The sequence below is a fragment of the Dromiciops gliroides genome, chromosome 5, assembly GCF_019393635.1.
Source record: "Dromiciops gliroides isolate mDroGli1 chromosome 5, mDroGli1.pri, whole genome shotgun sequence".
Taxonomy (NCBI): domain Eukaryota; kingdom Metazoa; phylum Chordata; class Mammalia; order Microbiotheria; family Microbiotheriidae; genus Dromiciops; species Dromiciops gliroides.
In genome coordinates, this window is record NC_057865.1 from 7,188,788 (window position 1) to 7,206,534 (window position 17,747).

At 46.9% G+C, this 17,747-nt stretch overlaps 1 protein-coding gene across 6 annotated transcripts in view; it reads right to left on the minus strand.

Moving 5' to 3' along the window:
• DGKB (diacylglycerol kinase beta) overlaps positions 1-17,747 on the minus strand; it is a 692,138-nt gene that overhangs the window by 455,830 nt on the left and 218,561 nt on the right. For all 6 annotated transcript variants that reach the window (XM_043968094.1, XM_043968091.1, XM_043968093.1 and 3 more), the window contains 2 exons: positions 13,977-14,096; positions 241-358 (listed from right to left, as the gene is read on the minus strand). In XM_043968094.1, the coding sequence (XP_043824029.1) occupies positions 241-358; positions 13,977-14,096 (238 nt within the window). The remainder of the gene's footprint in view (positions 1-240; positions 359-13,976; positions 14,097-17,747) is intronic.

Genomic DNA, 17,747 nt, shown 5'->3' on the forward strand with positions numbered 1-17,747 from the left:
TCCGGATCACTTCCTCTGCATCCCTCCAGGGCAAAGGTGCATGTTCCGACACTGAAGAAGTAGGAGACCTGGCCTGGCCTCCTCTCTACAGGCTCTTGATGAGCTGGGGTAGGGCAGGTCACCCACGGGGGTTATTGTGCCCATGAGGGAATGAGGGAGGCTGCGGACTTTGGGAGACTCACTGAAGCTCACAAAGGCGGGAAGGGCTGACACTGCCCACACCCTCATCCCCGTACTCACAGGAGCAGCACAGGCCCTGCTTCCCCACGCCAATGAGCATGTTCAGGCAAAGATTGCAGTAGGCTGGCTTGTTGAAGTGCTTCAGGCGCCAAACGTGCTGCCCATCATCCTTCACATTCTGCATGGGCATAAAAGAAACAGATTTCACTTAATGAAACAAACAGCAAAATACACAAGTGCCAATAACATTCTGAGTTTGATTGAAGGGAGCGTCAGAAGACAATCTGCTCCCTTTCGTTGGTGATCACCACCAGCTTTAGAAAAATACACAGGATCTCATGCAGGAAGGGCTCACTCTAGTTCCAGGCAGTGGGTGGGCTCTCACAATGCGCTAAGTGCCCCTGGATGTCCCCGGCCAGCTTAAGAGAGGAAAGTGAGGGAAGGAAGGGATCACCCTGAGCTCTGGCTTACACTGAGTTCTGCCATGATCCCTCTCCTAATGTATACACAGGGACCACTGGGCATCTATCTCAGAAGGGTTTGTGGGAAAGAATATGGAGAGATCTCTTTCCCACAGAAAATGTTATGGGACCTCAAACAATCACACCGAATCTGACTCAGCATGAATTTGTATGTGCCGCTATGCCCGAGGCTCTGCTCTAGACACCAGGGATATAAGCAAATATCCAAAGCAAGCCCTGCTCTCAAGGGACTTCCATCCTATGGGGTGGAAACAACCAGTGCAGAGGTAAGTAAAGGATCGCTAAGTTGATGAGGTTTAGGGGCAGCTAGGTGGTGCAGTAGATAAAGCACCAGCCCTGGATTCAGGAGGACCTGAGTTCAAATCTAGCCTCAGACTCTTGAAACTTACTAGCTGTGTGACCCTAGGCAAGGCACTTAACCCTCATTGCCCCACAAAAAAAAAAAAAAAAAAAAGTTGATGACGTTAAGAGCCCCAATAACTAAGGGGAATCAGAAAAAGAATTTCCCTAGGAGGTGATGGCAGATTCCAAGTGACCTGGTGGGAAAAGCATTGCTTTTGGATTCAAATGTTACTTTTGACATTTACTGTACAGTGGTTACCTTGAACTACTTGCTGTGCTTTGCTGTGCCTAAGTTTCTTCATGTGCAAAATAGACTAGACTCAGTAACCTTTGAAAGTCTCTTCCACTTCTAAAGAGATGATCCTAAGATAAGGGGTATACATTCCAAGAACAGGAAAGGGATGGGCAATTATCCAGGGGCAATAGATGGGGTATGTGGTAGGGAAACCACAAGTTAGTCCACTTGGCTGGAGAGGAAATCTAGGGAATGTATGGAATCATCCTCTGGGGCAAGACCACCAAGGACTTCAAATAAGAGAGGAATGTTCCTTTTATTCTAGAGTTAGTGGAGACCCCCTGATGATTCCTGAAGAGAGGAACAATATGGAGGAACCATATTTTGGTGACCTTATTTTTGCAGTATAAGGAGAAAGATAGACGAGAGAAGATGTGGAAACAGGAAAAAACAATTACAAGTTGGTTCCAATAATTTGGGCAACAGCTAAATAAGGAATGGGGAGGGGTGGGTGTCTCTAGTGAATGGAGAAGTGAGGGAGAGACAATAAAGGAGCTAGAACCCCATAGATGGGACAACTGACCAAATAAGAAAGCCATTAGGATCCAGGTTAAAAAAACAACTGTAAAGAAAGTAATGATTTTAAAAGTCTGTGTGTGTGTGTGTGTTTGGTTTCCCAAGCAGTAAAACAATAATCAAGGATTTCATGACTTCTAAAGCATCTGAGGCCAAAGATAGGACATGTTAGAATCTTCCTGAGAGGAATCATGTAAAATTGTCCCTGTCCTCCTCGGGGCCAATCCGATTAGCACCATAATAGCTGACATTTGTATATTACTCTTAAAGTTGGCAAAGCACTTCCAATCTATTACCTCATCAGAGTCTCTCAGGGACCCTTTGGGAAATAGTGGCAGGTGTTGTCATCCCATATCTATAAATGGAGAAACATGCTCCAACAAACACACTAGGAAGGGTTGGAATGAGAATTCAAGCCTAGGACTTCTTGACTCCAATTCATGTGTTCTGTCCTCACTGGTACTCTGTCCCACAGTGTTGAGAAGCTATTCATTAGGAAAGGCATTGAGGCAGCATAAAGCAATGGAAAGTTTTCTGGTTATGGGGCCAGTGGACCTGAGTTCCAATCCTTCCTGTTCCACTTGCTACCAATGTGACTTTATCCAAGTCATGTAACCCCTCTGAGCCTCAGTTCCTCCCATCTTCCATATGGGGTATTCTGGCTCTCAATGAAGCCCTAGCTGCTTGACTTAGCCTGAGCCACCTGGCGATGGGTTCATTAAGTTTTAGGGCTGTTTAAGTAAGATTGTACAAAGACTAACAACAAGGAGAGGAATGATGTCGGGCATCCACAGAGATGCATCCCAGAGTGGGACAAGAACAGCTAGATGACTGCCCTTCCTTCTCAGAACCCATGGGTAAAGGAACTCTCCCGAGAGTAGGATTCGCACAACCAACCCCTGCCAGTATGCACCACAGGGCAATGAGCAGAGTTGTGACCATGGGAAGATAAAACTAGGACGGACACAGGATGTGGGCCTAAAAACTGGCTGACCTTAGTGGAAGTGGCTCGACCCCTTTCTCAGCTGCTGCCAAATGCCACATTATCTGGTGAGCTGATGTATATGTTAGAAATGCAGGCAATTAACAGCTGATTTAGGGTTAGACCATCTTGCACTTAGTTCTGAAAGGGAATTTTTGGTCCAGGTATCTAACCCTCTCATTTTGCAGATTAAAAAAAAAAAACTGAGGCCAGAAAAGTAGGGTGATGGGGAAGAAGTAGTCATGCAAGAATTTCAACCCAGCTCCTCTAACTCCAAATGCAGACATCTTTGCAATGAACTACTCTGCTTGATGAGACACAGTATGGTGTCATGGAAAGGAAGTCAAGGAGGCCCCAACTTCAGTACTTCTGGCTGTTTCTGACTATCTGTGTAACAATGAGCCTCGGTGCTCCCATCTCTAAAATGGACATAATTCTGTCGGGTGGTTAAGAGGCCCCTCACATACATATGGAAAACACTGTATAAATCTGAATATTTGTGGTAATTATCTTGTTTTTTAGTGAATCACTTTTGAATGCCTTCTTTCCCCTTCCAGCAATGACTCAATTCTTGATTTATCCTATTTATGTCTTGTAGGAGGGTAAGGAAAAGGAAAGACACACACACACACACACACACACACACACACACACCCCTACCTTTCAATTGCCCCCTCTTTGGAGGTCTCAATACCTACTCCAGCCCTCTTTGTTCTAGTGCCCACTAAGATGGATCCCTATGCACCTTGGAGGCAAGAAGACTCTCACATCTCAATTTAAAAACCAAGCAACAAGCAAACCAGCTCGTGGCTGATTGAGAAACAAGGCAACAGGCTGCCTCACTGCAGAAGGAGAGAAATCCTACTGGAGGTGACCTTTGGGAGTCATCGAGGAACAAGCATGGCCCTTCTCCAGGCTCTCTGGAATCTTCCAAAATAGCCTCGGCAGCTATTTCTGGAGCCTCTCCGGGCTTTATCGAGTCCTTCGGCTTCCAGCACTTTTGTACCATGAATGAGGCGCTTGGCAGATTTCATTGCCATCTATGTACATTTTCCCACTGATGAGATTTTCAAAGAAAATCTTTCCCATAAGAAACATTTGAAACAATGTAAAATCTACTGGGAGGAGATTGCTTTTTTCTGATATGTGTGTACATAAACTTAAAAAGAAACTTTATGGGCTATTAAAAAAAAAAAACAAACTTCATTGCTTTTCCAAACGAAATGAAGGCAGCAGAGAGGCCGTTACTGCACAGTCTCTCTCAGATTGTTTGTACTTGGATTTTAAAAAGCGGATGTCCATTCCATGGGCGGGCGCACGTCTCAGCTGGGTGAGTGTGGCACATATGGCTCCCTTAGCTGGCATTTCCCTCATCAACAAAACAAACAAGTCTTAATGTGGGAGTTCTGTCAATCAGAATTCTCAGCCTTGTGGCAAGAGCAGTCAAGCTACAAACCCCCTTCACAAATATCACCTACTTTTCCAAAAAATCAAACTCAGTGGTTTAGAGGGACCCTGTCAGAGACCCGCTCCAAACTCAGCTAGGAGAACAGCAAAGCTAATAATCAAATGTGCAAAAAAACCATACCCGTGAGTGTATAATACTTTAAGGTCTACAAAAGCCTTCATATACGTGATCTAATTTGATCTTTAAGAGTGCCCTGCAAGGTAGATATTCTTGTCATCCACACTTTACGTAGGAGGAAACTGAGACTTTGGAAGATTTGAGTTACTAGTTGAGGAAAACATATGCAATAAAATGACTGAGGTAGGACTTAAACTCATGTCTTCATGAATTCAAGCCAGTGTTTGCTCTATTGGGCCACATTGCTCCCACTTTGAGAGAAGGAATGTGATAAAGCAGAAAGAACTCTGGCTTTGGGGGCAGATTATCCAGGGTAGCCGCTGACTAGCTGTGTATCTTTGGGCAAGATATAGGATTTCTATAGGGTCATTCACCTCATCTGTAAAATGCCTGGTGATTTCCCTTCCAGCTGCAGACCCATTGTCCTGAGGCTTTGGATGATGCTTCTTTCAAAGGAGACTATTGAAAGTAGACACTTCTTGGGAATGACAATCTGTTGGGAGCGATACCTCTTAGGGTATGCATATCTTACTTTAGTTGTCTTCTTTAGACTCTATCTTTGGTGAAAAGAAGATCTCATCATTTTCTGTGCTGTATTCTCCCCCCCTCCCGCCCCGTGTGTGTGTGTGTGTGTGTGTGTGTGTGTGTGTGTGTCTGTCTGTCTGTCTGTCTGTCTGTCTCTGTTTCTGTGTGTCTTTCTCTATGTCTCTTTCCCTATTTTGAATAAATATGTATGGTCAAGGAGGCAAGTCCATGTGTCTAGAGAAATAGCTAAAGGATCAAAAAGACTTGATCACTGCTAGGGAAGAAGCTTTGAACTACTGTGAAAATGTGGGTCTTAAATAACAGTAATAACATGACCTCACATTCCATAGTGCTTTTACAAGTTGGAGTACATTCTTCTCAACAACTTTGTGAGATGGTTCCTATAAGTAGATTACCATCATCACCAACCTCTCCATTGTAGAGAGAAGAATGATGCAAGTGACTCCTCCAGGGTCTCATGTTAGAGTAGGAGGCAGAACCCAGATTCAAGCCCTGCCTTCTAGCCCTAAATGACTATTCCCTGTCCACCTCTGAACCTTTGGTGTTTCCATTTCTCCTCTTCCCATTGGATAATGGTTTCCATCTTCCCTAAGCTATCCTCTGAGCTAGCATGCAACAATGCCTCCTTCAGCCCCCTTAGATGAGAGGCCCTCCCTAAGTCATGGTTCTGGCCACACTCTCTGCTCCTGGCTAAGCTTGAAACACTGGAGGATTCCTCGTCCTTGTGAGAAATCTTTCCATGAACATCTCTCAGTCATTTATAGACAATGCAAGTACATCAACCCTCTAGGGAAAGCTCTTAATTGTGGATGTGGAATATTGCTTGGATGACCCACCATGGCAGAAAATGGAAAAGCATTTCACCCTTCCCTAGGTCTCTACTTTTCACACAAAGCACAGAAGGCGGCACATCCACCATGAAGAGAGAAGGGCGACCCTTACTTCTTTGCTGAAAACCTTCCTTAGTCATACACTACACACAGGGAGTGAGAAAAAGGCAGGTTGCTTGATAGAGAGTCAATCTTGGAGTCAGGAGGAACTAGGCTCTAGTTCTACCTTCTAGCTTTGTGACCTTGGGCATGTTTGCTTCTCAATGCCCTGGGTAACTCCCTAAAACCAGAGGTGACACATGCCTTCCTGGGACAATGAAGTTTCACATGGCTGCCAAGCTGGGAGATTGAATTTCCAGGTGCCACTGAGCCCAATTCTTAGCATAGTGGCTGGCCCTCAGTAGGCACTTACTAAGCATGTACTGAATAAATATTTATTTAACTGACAAACCATAGAGCTGTATCCTGGAGATGGTGGTGGCCACAGCAGCCACCACAGTGATGATGCCAGGAGTCTTGGATTTGGAGTTTCCAGTGTGATCATTGCAGCCTGAGACCATCAACAAGACACTTTGCTTGTGTGTGCTGGAGGGGAGAAATACATGGAGTCGGAGAACATGAATTCAAATCCTGATTGTTCCACTAACTTCCAATGGGACTCTAGGCAAATTGCTTCTCTTTCCTGGCTAGAGCTCAGATTCTTCCTCTGTAAAAGCAGAGGAGGGGTTAGATGACCTTTGAAGTCTTTCTGCCTTTCAAGCTTTCACCATAGGGTCCTTAGCTTTCTCATTTCTAAAATGCAGAGAGTCATACGTTGTCTGTGTGTCTCACAGGATTGCTGTGAGGAGCAGAAGAAAGCTGTCATCAACATGGCAACGACTTCCTACTTTGCATCTCATCTCTGTCATTTTACTTTCTGTATGAATAATGCAGAATAATGAAGAAATGCAAAATCTTCCTGAAAAAGATGATTCTACAGAGATGAGACCAAGACTTTCTACGAAACCACATGCAGTGAGGGTGAAGACTTAGAAGGAATGGATGACCCAGTATCTCTGAGAGGCAAGTCATTGGGTATGATGAATGCCTTTCCTTTACCTGAAAAGTTGAGACCCACAGAAGATACGTGACTGACCTAAGGCCATACCAAGAGGAAAAGGGACAAAAAGGACAGGAAGCTTAGTCTTCTGACCCCCTCCAGAAGAAGTAAAGAATATCAGCTTTGGAGTTTGAGATCTGGCTTCTCATGTGGTCTCTGGCTCACTGAGGTCCTGTATGACAGTGGATTAGTCTTTTGGAGAAGAGGCTCCAATTGTTCTGATCTATGTCTTGCCACTGGACCCCAATGACCATGGAGGAGAGAGGGATGCTGATGACTTTGCACAGCTCTGCCTCCCTTAAATCAATTTCATTTGTGTGTCAAGACATCACCCTCCAGATGTCACTAGTCCTCTTTGAGAATGAAGGATGAACCACAAAATAAATTTCTGGAGTAGATCTAGATGAATTCTAAGTTCTCTTCTAGCTCTGAGATTCTGTGAGTCCATCATGTATAAAATCAGGGGTTGGGCCAGTTCCTTTACAGGTCTAGATTCTCTAAATTCAGATTTTTCCAAAGTCACTGATTTCATGGATGATTTTTTTTCTTTTGTCATTTACTTTGAATTCTAGCAGCTGTTGGTTAGGAAAAAATCATGATGAAATTGGAGGCAATGGGCCTAAAAATAATTAATGATAACCTACATCTAAGGGGGAAAATACCCTTTCCCCCAGAACTGAAGAAACTGACAAATATTCTACCAGGGAGAATTAAGAAACTATCTTAAAGAAGAATTTAAGAAACATATTTTGGGATATGGACCATTTTCAACAGATTTTCACCAACTATTCCATTTACATGAATGGCACTTTCAGTTGAATGTAAATGCTTTGAGGTCCTGAACTTTTGCTTTTGTCTTTCAATTTCTAAGGCTTATGATGTGCTTGTCCCAGATCAATGCTTAAATATAAATGGTTTATGAATTAATAAGTGACATTGCTGTGTGGTCATTCGTGTCCAATGACCTGATTTCAAGACCTGATTTGGGATTTTCTTGACAAAGATACTAAAGTGGTTTTCCATTTCCTTCTCCAGACCATTTGACAGATGAGGAAACTGAGGCAAACGGGGTGGGGGGGAAGTGACTTGCCCAGGGCCACACAGCTAAAGTGTTTGAGCATGCATTTGAACTCAGGATCGTGAGTCTTCCTGATTCCCTGCCCAGCGTTCCCCTAGCTGCTGAATGAATAAAAGCATAGAACAATAAATAGTGTCACAGGATAGCATGGAAGTATATTTTAAATCACCTTTTTTTGATGCATCTAAAATATTGAGAAATAAACATTTAACATGTAAATGTACAACAAAAGAATAAATGTATAAACTTTTACTCTGCCAGACACTATTTTACTCCAGAGGAGAGAGGTCAAAGATGGAATTGCGTTGTCTTAGGTGAAGATTAAGTGACGATTGTTCTGTTTGAGGAGGGAAAACATTAACCCCAAACTCTATTTCACCATATTAGGATTTTCCTCCTTGAAAATTCCTCTAAGCATTGCTTCAGATGGAGCTGTGTTAGAGAGCCATTTGGCAGCATGGCTAGATGAGAATATTCTGCATAAACTACAAACCCTTAGACTTAGAACAAGGTTTCTGAACCTGTCCTTCATGTCGTCAGTGACCATGGGCAGTTGATGGACCAATTCTCAGAACCGTGTTTTAATTGTTTTTAAAAGGTGTTTTTGGCAGGCTTGTTCCGAACACACACAGAAAATATAACATAGCTGTTATGGATTCAACATGAAGAAGGCTTTTTATTTGCTGATGACTGAGACAGACAAAGATGGAGAGAGTCAGAGAGAGACAGAGAAAGACAGAAAGACTGACATTGAGGCAAAGACACAGAGAGAGAGGAGAGGAGAGGAGAGGAGAGGAGAGGAGAGGAGAGGAGAGGAGAGGAGAGGAGAGGAGAGGAGAGGAGAGGAGAGGAGAGGAGAGGAGAGGAGAGGAGAGGAGAGGAGAGGAGAGGAGAGGAGAGGAGAGGAGAGGAGAGGAGAGGAGAGGAGAGGAGAGGGAGAAGAAGATCTTATATCCCTATTTGCCAGGCACTGGGCTAAGCTAAGCTCTGGGTACAAATAAAAGCCAACAGGACAGCCCTGGCCAAGAAGGAGCTCATGGGAAGAGCTCACAGGAGGGGAGATAGCAGGAGGGTGGGGAGAGGAGCTGAGCGTGAGCCAGCATGGTGCAGAGGTGGCCTGGGCAGGCTCTTCAAAGTCCATTGCAGAAGCCCAGGTGCCCTGTCACTGAATATTCCTCTGCTCCCTCGACCTTCACTGAAAATAAACAGGAAGGTTGTGGCCATCGAACTGTCCAGATTGGCCAGTGATGGGTGGGGCTTAGGCTCAGGCATCTGCCTTTCATGTTGGATAAGAAAGGGAAGAATGATGAGAGAACTTGTCAGTTAAAGGTCGCTACGTGATCTCATAGGCTCATGTTGCTAAACAAACACACAGCAGACATAAATCACATGAAAGACTCTCATTTAGTAAAGTTTTTCTCTTATTTTATAAAATTCCCTGTGTCTTCACTCCTTACTCCTTTGGGATAAAATACATCGCATGTGGGTGCGCTTTTAAAATCCACCAGATGGGGGCAGCTAGGTGGTGCAGTGGATAAAGCACTGGCCCTGGATTCAGGAGGACCTGAGTTCAAATCTGACTTCAGACACTTGACACTTACTAGCTGTGTGACCCTGGGCAAGTCACTTAACCCCCATTGCCCCACAAAAAAAAAAATCCATGGGATGTGTCTCCCCCCACATCTTCAGCTCCTCCCCCCAGCTCTGCCCATCACACACTAGTTGTGCCAGGCCAACCTTCATGTTGGTTGTTCCCGGCACATAAAGGTCCTTCTCACATCTCCAGATCTCTGCCCAGGCTGTTTCTGTGCCTATAATGCCCTTGAAGAATGCCAACTTCCCCCCGAGCATGGCTGGGAGCTACCTCCTAAATGAGGCCCCAGCCTCCCCCTCCCAGCCAAGTTGCCAATGTTCTCTTCTTGAACTGTTCATTCAACCGTTTACATGTCAAATTCCCTCCTCAGAAATGAATGAGCCCTAGAGCCACCATGCAGGACCAGTCACAGTGACTGGCATGGGTCACAGTTTCTGGGCTGGAGCTAATGCAGGTGAATTCTGTGCTTCAGGAGGACTTCTCCAGTGTGGGAGCCTGGATGTCAGAGGGCTCCTGTGGCCCTCCGGGATGCTCTGGGATGCCCATGGGTGCATCACCAAGTGCTAGTAGCAAAGGAAGAAAGGGGACCCTGGGAAGGGGCTCAGGCAAGTCTTCCTTGGAGCACTAGGTGCAGACTGAATGAACCCTTCCAGTCCCACTTTGTTATGGAAAAGAGAGCTCTCCCTCCAGTGGCTTTCAAGGGGCCCAGGTGTGTCCATGGATGGTGCGGCCCTGCCACCCAGTGGCCGCCTGTGAGAGCGCAGGTGTGAAGCGGCACCTTGGAGAACCACAGAAAGGTGGAATTGGAGAGACAACCAGGGACCCGGCCTCCATCTCTCCACACCAAGGGCATAATGTGGGTCTGTAACCACAGACAGCAAGGAGTACACAGTAACCCCACACACGCATCAAGCGTCTATGTGCCTGTGGCCTCCCTCCAACAAATCCTTCTACAGACTGTGTCTGTTAGCAAGTTGTTGGGAAAAAAAGAAATCCCAGATCAAGCCATGGTGACAGGAAGGCCACCCATCTGCAGTTTGGTCTCGAGCTGGCTGGCACCACGGGGCCTCTCTCCAGGGAGAAACCTGCTCGTTCCTCCAGAGAGACTCCAGCGTGTGCCCCATATTGAGCAGAGAGGCGAGTTAAAGTCCCAGCAGTGGCTTGATGGTTTTTACTGACACTGCTTGCAAAACTTCGCCACTATGCTGAGGTCTGTTTGTTTTTGTATGTGTTTGGAGAGTTGCTGAACCCTTGCCACAAAACCTCAGTCCCTCCAAGACTTGACTGCACAGTTGTTCTGAGGCTTCTAAACAAACAAGCCAAAGCCAAGGCTTCTCTCCCTTCCCTTCTCTCTTGGCCCCCATCATGCTCGCTCACCCATTCTCTTATCTACTCCACACTTTACAGAAGCCCAGATGCCCCTGAGGCTTCACCAAACCAAAGATGTTCCACAGACAGCTGACCCTGCTGGCCCTCCCAAACCTGACAGACTCAGCGACCGTCTTCCCAGGTGTGGCACCACATTGAAAATGAAAAAAAAAAAAAAACAGACCAAAAGAGCTCATAGTCTTATCTTAGGAGATTAGTCATTTTTAAAAAGCTTTGTCTTCAGAATTTTCACCCAAAGATTTTGTGTGTGTATGTTTGTTTTTTGGTGAGGCAATTGGGGTTAAGTGACTTTGTCCGGGGTCACACAGCTAGGAAGTGTCAAGTGTCTGAGGCCGAATTTGAACTCGGGTGCTCCTGACTCCAAGGCCGGTGCTCTATCCACTGTGCCACCTAGCTGCCCTTAACCCAAAGATTTTTACATTAATTCAATAATGCATTTGCTCCTCAGGACACACACGGACCAAATTTCACAGCAAAGGGACCTTCAGGATAAAGTGACTGAGGGCATCCGTGCTACAGGACTGACACTAGGGTTGGCAGTTGGATTGTTTTTTCCTGACAACCATTAGCATGGGGACATTTGCCAGGCATGGATCCAATGACCTTAGCACCATTTTTGCTAGTTTCCTCTGTCTTGGAGGGTCACTTTTTGTTAACACTTGAGTTGGGATTTTCTCCTGTGTCTTTGCTGAATATACCCATACTCCCTCCTGCTCGGGATTCCAGATAATGCACAGAAAACACTTCCTAAGTGTCCAGAGAATGCTGTAGCTCACTGAGAAGCCCCTCTATAGCATCCTCGGCTCCAAGGATTCAAATACTTGTAGGCAGCCAGCTGCCTTCCTCCCCTCACCCCAACAAGTATTGTCCAGGCCAAACATTCTCAGTTTCTTCAACCAAATTCCCTCCCTCCAAACCACGCAAGGTTGTAACTGAGCCAGGGTCACCAGAGCTTTGCCCTAGGTTGAAAATTTTGAAGGCAGTAGCCAAAGTTTAAAATTTTCTCTCCTGAGAAGAGCCAAAGTGAGGGAGGGAAGTGGGGGGGGCGCTGATACTGGACAAGACGTGGAAATAAGGATGTTTGGGCTCAGGGAGAACACAGAACATATCCAGGCCCACAGGCTGATTGTTCTCTCCTTCTTTTGTCTCACTGAGGCAAAGGCTTGAAGGAATAAAAGGGGCAGTAGATTTGGGGATGGTCAATTCCACACCAAGAAAATGTTTTTTTCAAAAATCCCAGAGGGAGGAAATGGTGGGTAGGACTGAGGAACAGCTAGTTTTCCAATGTGGCTGGAAAGTTGCCAGCATGCAGAGTAGTGATATGAAATAGGGCTAGAAAAGGTGGGTTTGGGGGCAGCTGTCGATAGGGCTGAATGTGGAGACTAAGGGGTGTGTTCTATGCCAGGGCAATGGGGAGCCATGGAAGGTTTGAGAGGAGGCAGCGAAATGGTCAGCCTCACTGTCTGTGTGTCCCATGGGCTGTGGGAGGAATAGAGGCGAGCAGGGGAGGCTGGTGAGCAGCCCATGGACATGGCACTGCATGGAGGCAGGAGAGCACAGAAGAGGAGGGGGGTGGGGCAAGAGAAAGAGAAGGAGAGAAGAGTCAGGGAAGAAGGAGCGGTTATGAAAGCAGTGACCGAAGGGAGGCTGACTCAGCAAAAACAAGGATGCCTGGAGGAACTAGGGAGTCGTGGGGAGAGTATGAGCTCCACTTTGGGCACATTGGGCTCAAAGTTCCAGTGGGTCAGTCCAGTTGCAACGGGGATGCAGGCTTGCAGCTCAAGTGAGAAGAGAGCCCCACAGAGACATCCGGGAGCTATCTGCAAAAAGGCATGGGAGCGGATGAGATGATCAAGGTGGATATTAAACGTGGAGAAGAAGGGTAGCCAGTAAATCAAGACATCACCCTCCAGATGTCACTGGTCCTCTTTGAGAATGAAGGATGGGGGCCACCAGGTGACGCAGTGGATAAAACACCAGCCCTGGGTTCAGGAGGACCCGAGTTCAAGTATGGCCTCAGAGACTACTTGACATTTACTAGCCATGTGCCCCTGGGTGAGTCACTTAACCCTCATTGCCCTGAAAGAAAAAAGTGGAGAAGAGACAAAGGCCCAGGCTGAGCTGCAGAGGAACCCCACATTCCATTCTGCACACAAGAGAGGGATGCTGGTGCTGCCAAGGAGACTCTGAGGGAGTCATTATACAGGCTCCAAGAGAGAGAAGAGGGAGCACTGTCCATTGCTGCAGGAAGTCCAAGGAGGGCGGAAGATTTGGCGCGGGCCATCACACCAAGTAGCTTAGGGATCAATGGTGACCTTTCAGAGGGCAGGTCTGGACAGGAGGCTGGGCTACGGCAGGAGAGCAGGCTCTCCCTCTCATTTAAGCTTAAGGTATGAAAGGGAAGAGAAGTATAGGTTAAGAGTGTTTAGGGATGACCCTGGGCACCATACTGTCCATGAGGTTTTCTGGGCAAAGAAACTGGAGTGGTTGGCCATTTCCTTCTCCAGTGGATTAAGGCCAACAGAGATGAAGTGACTTGGCCAGGGTCACACAGTGTCTGTGGATGGATTTGACGTAGGTCTTCCTGAATCCAGACCCAGAGATCCAGCCATTAAGCCATCTAGATGCCTCTGACTGACTGACCTTCCTCATATTCGAGGGAGTTTTACTCTCCACGACACAGTGAAAGGTCACAGGGAGTTGTTGATGTCAGGACCTCTAAAACTGGTCTACACTGGGGGTAAGTTCTGTGACTAAGCTGTCAGTGCACCAGACAGGAGTCGCCAGAGGCCCGTGGCAGAGATTTCATTGCCAGTAACGACCAGATACCTCTGCACAGTGATGCAACCACAGACCCAGACAGAGCAAATATCAAACACATAAACATACTGGGAAGAGAAAGGGAAGGATAGAGGAGACCAGCACACCAACTCCATCTCAGTTATATAAGACCCACAGGACACCCGCTGAGGTCCAGCCCAGCAGGGAGCCCCAGGAGCCCCAGAGCGAGGCTTCCTGAGCCAGGCTGGGCCACACCCGCCCATGGGCCCAAGCTTACGTTCTCCAAGCCGAGGAGCACCAGTAAGGGGATGGTCGTCATCCCTCCCTGAATCCACTCCTGCAGAGACACGGTGCCGTCATGATCATAGTCGATCTCTTCCATCATTTCATGAAGTATCTGTTTCAGGAGAGAAGTCCAGGAAACAGAATTTCACTTTGGGAAACAGGAAAAGGATCAGCTAAGGGGGAGCAAGGAGCTAATTCTAGGGAAGGCCACTGCTAGGTGAGGCCCATGACCAGGCAGAGCTAGCCCTCAGACAAGTAGAACTTGGGGATCCTTCAGCTCACAGCTACTCTAGAAGCACCCCCCCCAAAATCCCTCCATTTTGAGGAACATTAGTAGTAATTTTGACCCCAATGAAACTAATTGTCTGACAGATCAAATTCCATGACCAAGTGCTCAAGTGTGAACTGATCCATCAATGATACAGTACAAAACTTTGTTTTGTTTTCATCTCAACCCCCCATGGGTATTTTTAAGGTTCAGGCATGTGCTGCTGCTGCTGCTGTTATTGTTTGCCCTTCATTCTCAAAGAGGACCACGACATTGGGAGGTGATGTCAAGATTAGCAGTGAATTGGATTTAAGTGAGGGAGGGCTGTGCAAGGTCAACAACCTCACTTTCTCCTCCAGAGCCCTCTGGATCCAGTGGCAAAATAGATATCAGGATGACTGGAGATGGCCTTGGATGTTTGAGGCAATTGGGGTTGTGACTTGCCCAGGGTCAAACAGCTAGCAAATGTCCAAGGTGAGATTTGAACTCAGGTCCTCCCAACTTCAGGGCCAGTGCTCTATCCACTGTGCCACCTAGCTCCCCCTGAGGGGTGTATTGGAAAGTGTTAGACCTCTCAGCTTAGTAATAAAGAGTTGAAGATGTTCTCTCCAGACTATCCATGACCATTCATGAAGCAAGAAAACAGAGGGCTACTTATTCCCCTATCACAACCTAGGAGATGAAATAGGGTGAATGGATCAAAGGATCCATGACCCTTGTGTTTAGGCCAGCCAATTACTAGAGCTAGGTCTCATTTAAGGTCCAAAAAGGCTGTCAATAGCAACAGTTTGCAATAAATGAGTACATTCGAAAATGCAACAGATGGAAATACTAGGAATATTGCAGGCCAGTCCTAAAACCAAAACCAAACCACTACACAAGTACATGCTGTTTTGTGGATATAAGTGATGTACCTTAGGAGAGAACAAGAAATCATCTTGTTATCAAAAGCCAAACCACTTTGGAAGGAGAGTCCTGTTCCATTGAAAAAGATCCTCCAAAAGATGAACAGAAAAAGGAGGAAGCTGGAGAGAGATGACAGCTCTTATCACAGAGACCTGCGACAGTGCTTCTCACTCCCTCAAACCCTGCTGAGGCTGAACTTTGTGCCTGGGACCTAACACCAAGTCGGGGAGGTTTCCTCTTCAACATGAACTCTGGTCTGATGTGTGAACTCAAGCGTGTGCAGGGCCCCCACCACCAACGCTTTTCACCATATGGTCATCGCCTCATCTCCTTCCCGTGATTTTCAGGGCATTGCCCAGGCTTGGACAAGGAGCTCCAGTGACTAGCCCTTATCTCACAATTGGCAAGAGCAGAGGGAAGAGTGGAAAAGAGAGAATCAGCAAGGGATCTCTTCTAGTTCCCTGAGGCTGTAAAACTGGAGGAATCTTGAATTCTTGATGGGGTGTGGCCGACTTCCTCAGTGCTGGCATCAGCTCCCTTATCTATAAAAAGGAGTTCAATGGGGTGGCATTGATGGGGCCTCCAAGTCCTCTCCCTGACTCTGGGTCTGTCATTGTACTCTCCTACTCACTAGGAACCAAGTTCCTGCTTTAGGAGGAGACACTCCTAAAGTCCTGAATTTTTCAGACAACCCATGGAGAAAAATCAACATAGGTACACAGGCTATTTTAGTGAACCAGTATCCCTTTCAAAGAATCCTGGAGTAAGGCCACATTCCTCTCCCTTACTTCCTTTTTTGCCCACTTCTTTGGGGTCATTTATTGAAGTGAGGCCACAGTTCTGACTCAGAATGAAAGTCAGGATGTTGGTGCCACCACCAGACGGTGATCTGATGAGCGTAGTCCATAGTCCAGCATGTGGGAGCTGGAAGGACGCTAAATGTGGAGACCCTGAGTTTGTTCCCAGGAGCTCTGGGATTGGAAGAGCTAGGCTAGAACCCCAGTTCTGCCTTGGAGCCACTCTGGGGCTCATTGGTCACTATAAAAGGAGGAGCTTGGACTGGGTCTTCTCCTCTGAGGGCCCTGGATTTGATACTTGCAGAAGTTCTCCGTAGTGCAGACACTTATACCCATTTCACAGCTCAGAACACCAAGACTCAGAAACATTAAACACTTGCCCATGGTCTCGATGACAGTGGGGGTGGCATGGGGGCTGAGCACTTCTCTGAATTCCAGTTAAGACAAACAATTTCATTCTTTAGTAGTTTTTCTAAAGACTACTTTTCACCTGGATTAAAAATCTAAGAACACTCCCGGGCAGTCAGCTGCAGGAGACAGGCCAGTGAGATCAGAGAAGAGGGAGCTGAGACCACACTGGGACCTCCAAGAACAATGGAAGGGAGGCCTCGGCTGGGTCACCAGCTTCAGCCGCCTCCTCTGTAAAGTGAAAGCTCCAACTGGACAAGAAATGCCCCAGTTCCTGTTGCCAAGGCTGCTCTTCAAGCTTTGGGCTTGGAGAATGGCCATGGGGCCGACACCAAGGATAAATGTCATGAAATGACTGTCATTCCGCAGTTTGGGGAGCGCTTGGTGAATGTTGTCTCGTTTGAGGCAGGCGACAGGTCCTTGCAGAAGCTTCCACACACATTCATCTGCCCATTTCATGGACAAGGAAACGGAGGCTCAGAGAAGAGTTGGACAGCACAGACAAATCATTTCAGCTGAATAGACTTCTATCTCATCATCTGTAAATTATTGCTGAGTCGTTGCTCAGTTGTGTCCGACTCTCCATGACCCCACTTGGGATTTTCTTGGCAGAGATACCGGAGGGATCTGCCTTTCTTTCTACAGGAAACTTAGGAAAACGGAGTGAAGTGACTTGCCCAGGGTCAGCAGGCTAGTCGGTGTGTGAGGCTGGATTTGAGTTTCAGAGGGCTCAACAATGCTGTCCATCTCTTCATTTGCCACCAGCTGCTCAGTGTGATTTTGACTCCACCAGCTCATTCTGGCCCTGCCCCTGTGCCTTCTGAAAGGGGTAAGCAGAGGCAGCAGTGAAACAGCTGAGAGGGGATGCTTCCGGAGCATGTGAACCTACTGGGGCAGAAGAAACTTTCATGGAGCTTATTTCAGAGCAGAAGCTGGGAGAGAGCTCCCAAGCCTGCAGCTGTCAGGTGTGAGCCATGGGAGGAAGCCAGACCCCTCTCTGAGTACCCTGGGCTGTGCTGGGGCCCCTTGGCCACATTAAGATGTAGGACCGAGTTAGCAACCAGGGGAAAGCCCAACTGAGCTATCATCTTTGGGGCACCTGGGCAGGGGCCACAGGGGCCACTTCTGTCCGGGGCTGTGGCCTGGTTGCTAGCCTTGCTCAACCCCAGGCATGGTCTTCTGGTGTCACAAGGGAACACATGTGTGTGCACACACTTTCACACACATACATACATACATGCACACTCACTCTCCCTCTCATATACACACACTCTCACACACACACTTATACACACATATATACACAGACTCACACACACATACACACACACACACATACACTCTCACACACATACATATATACACACTCTTTCCCTCTCATATA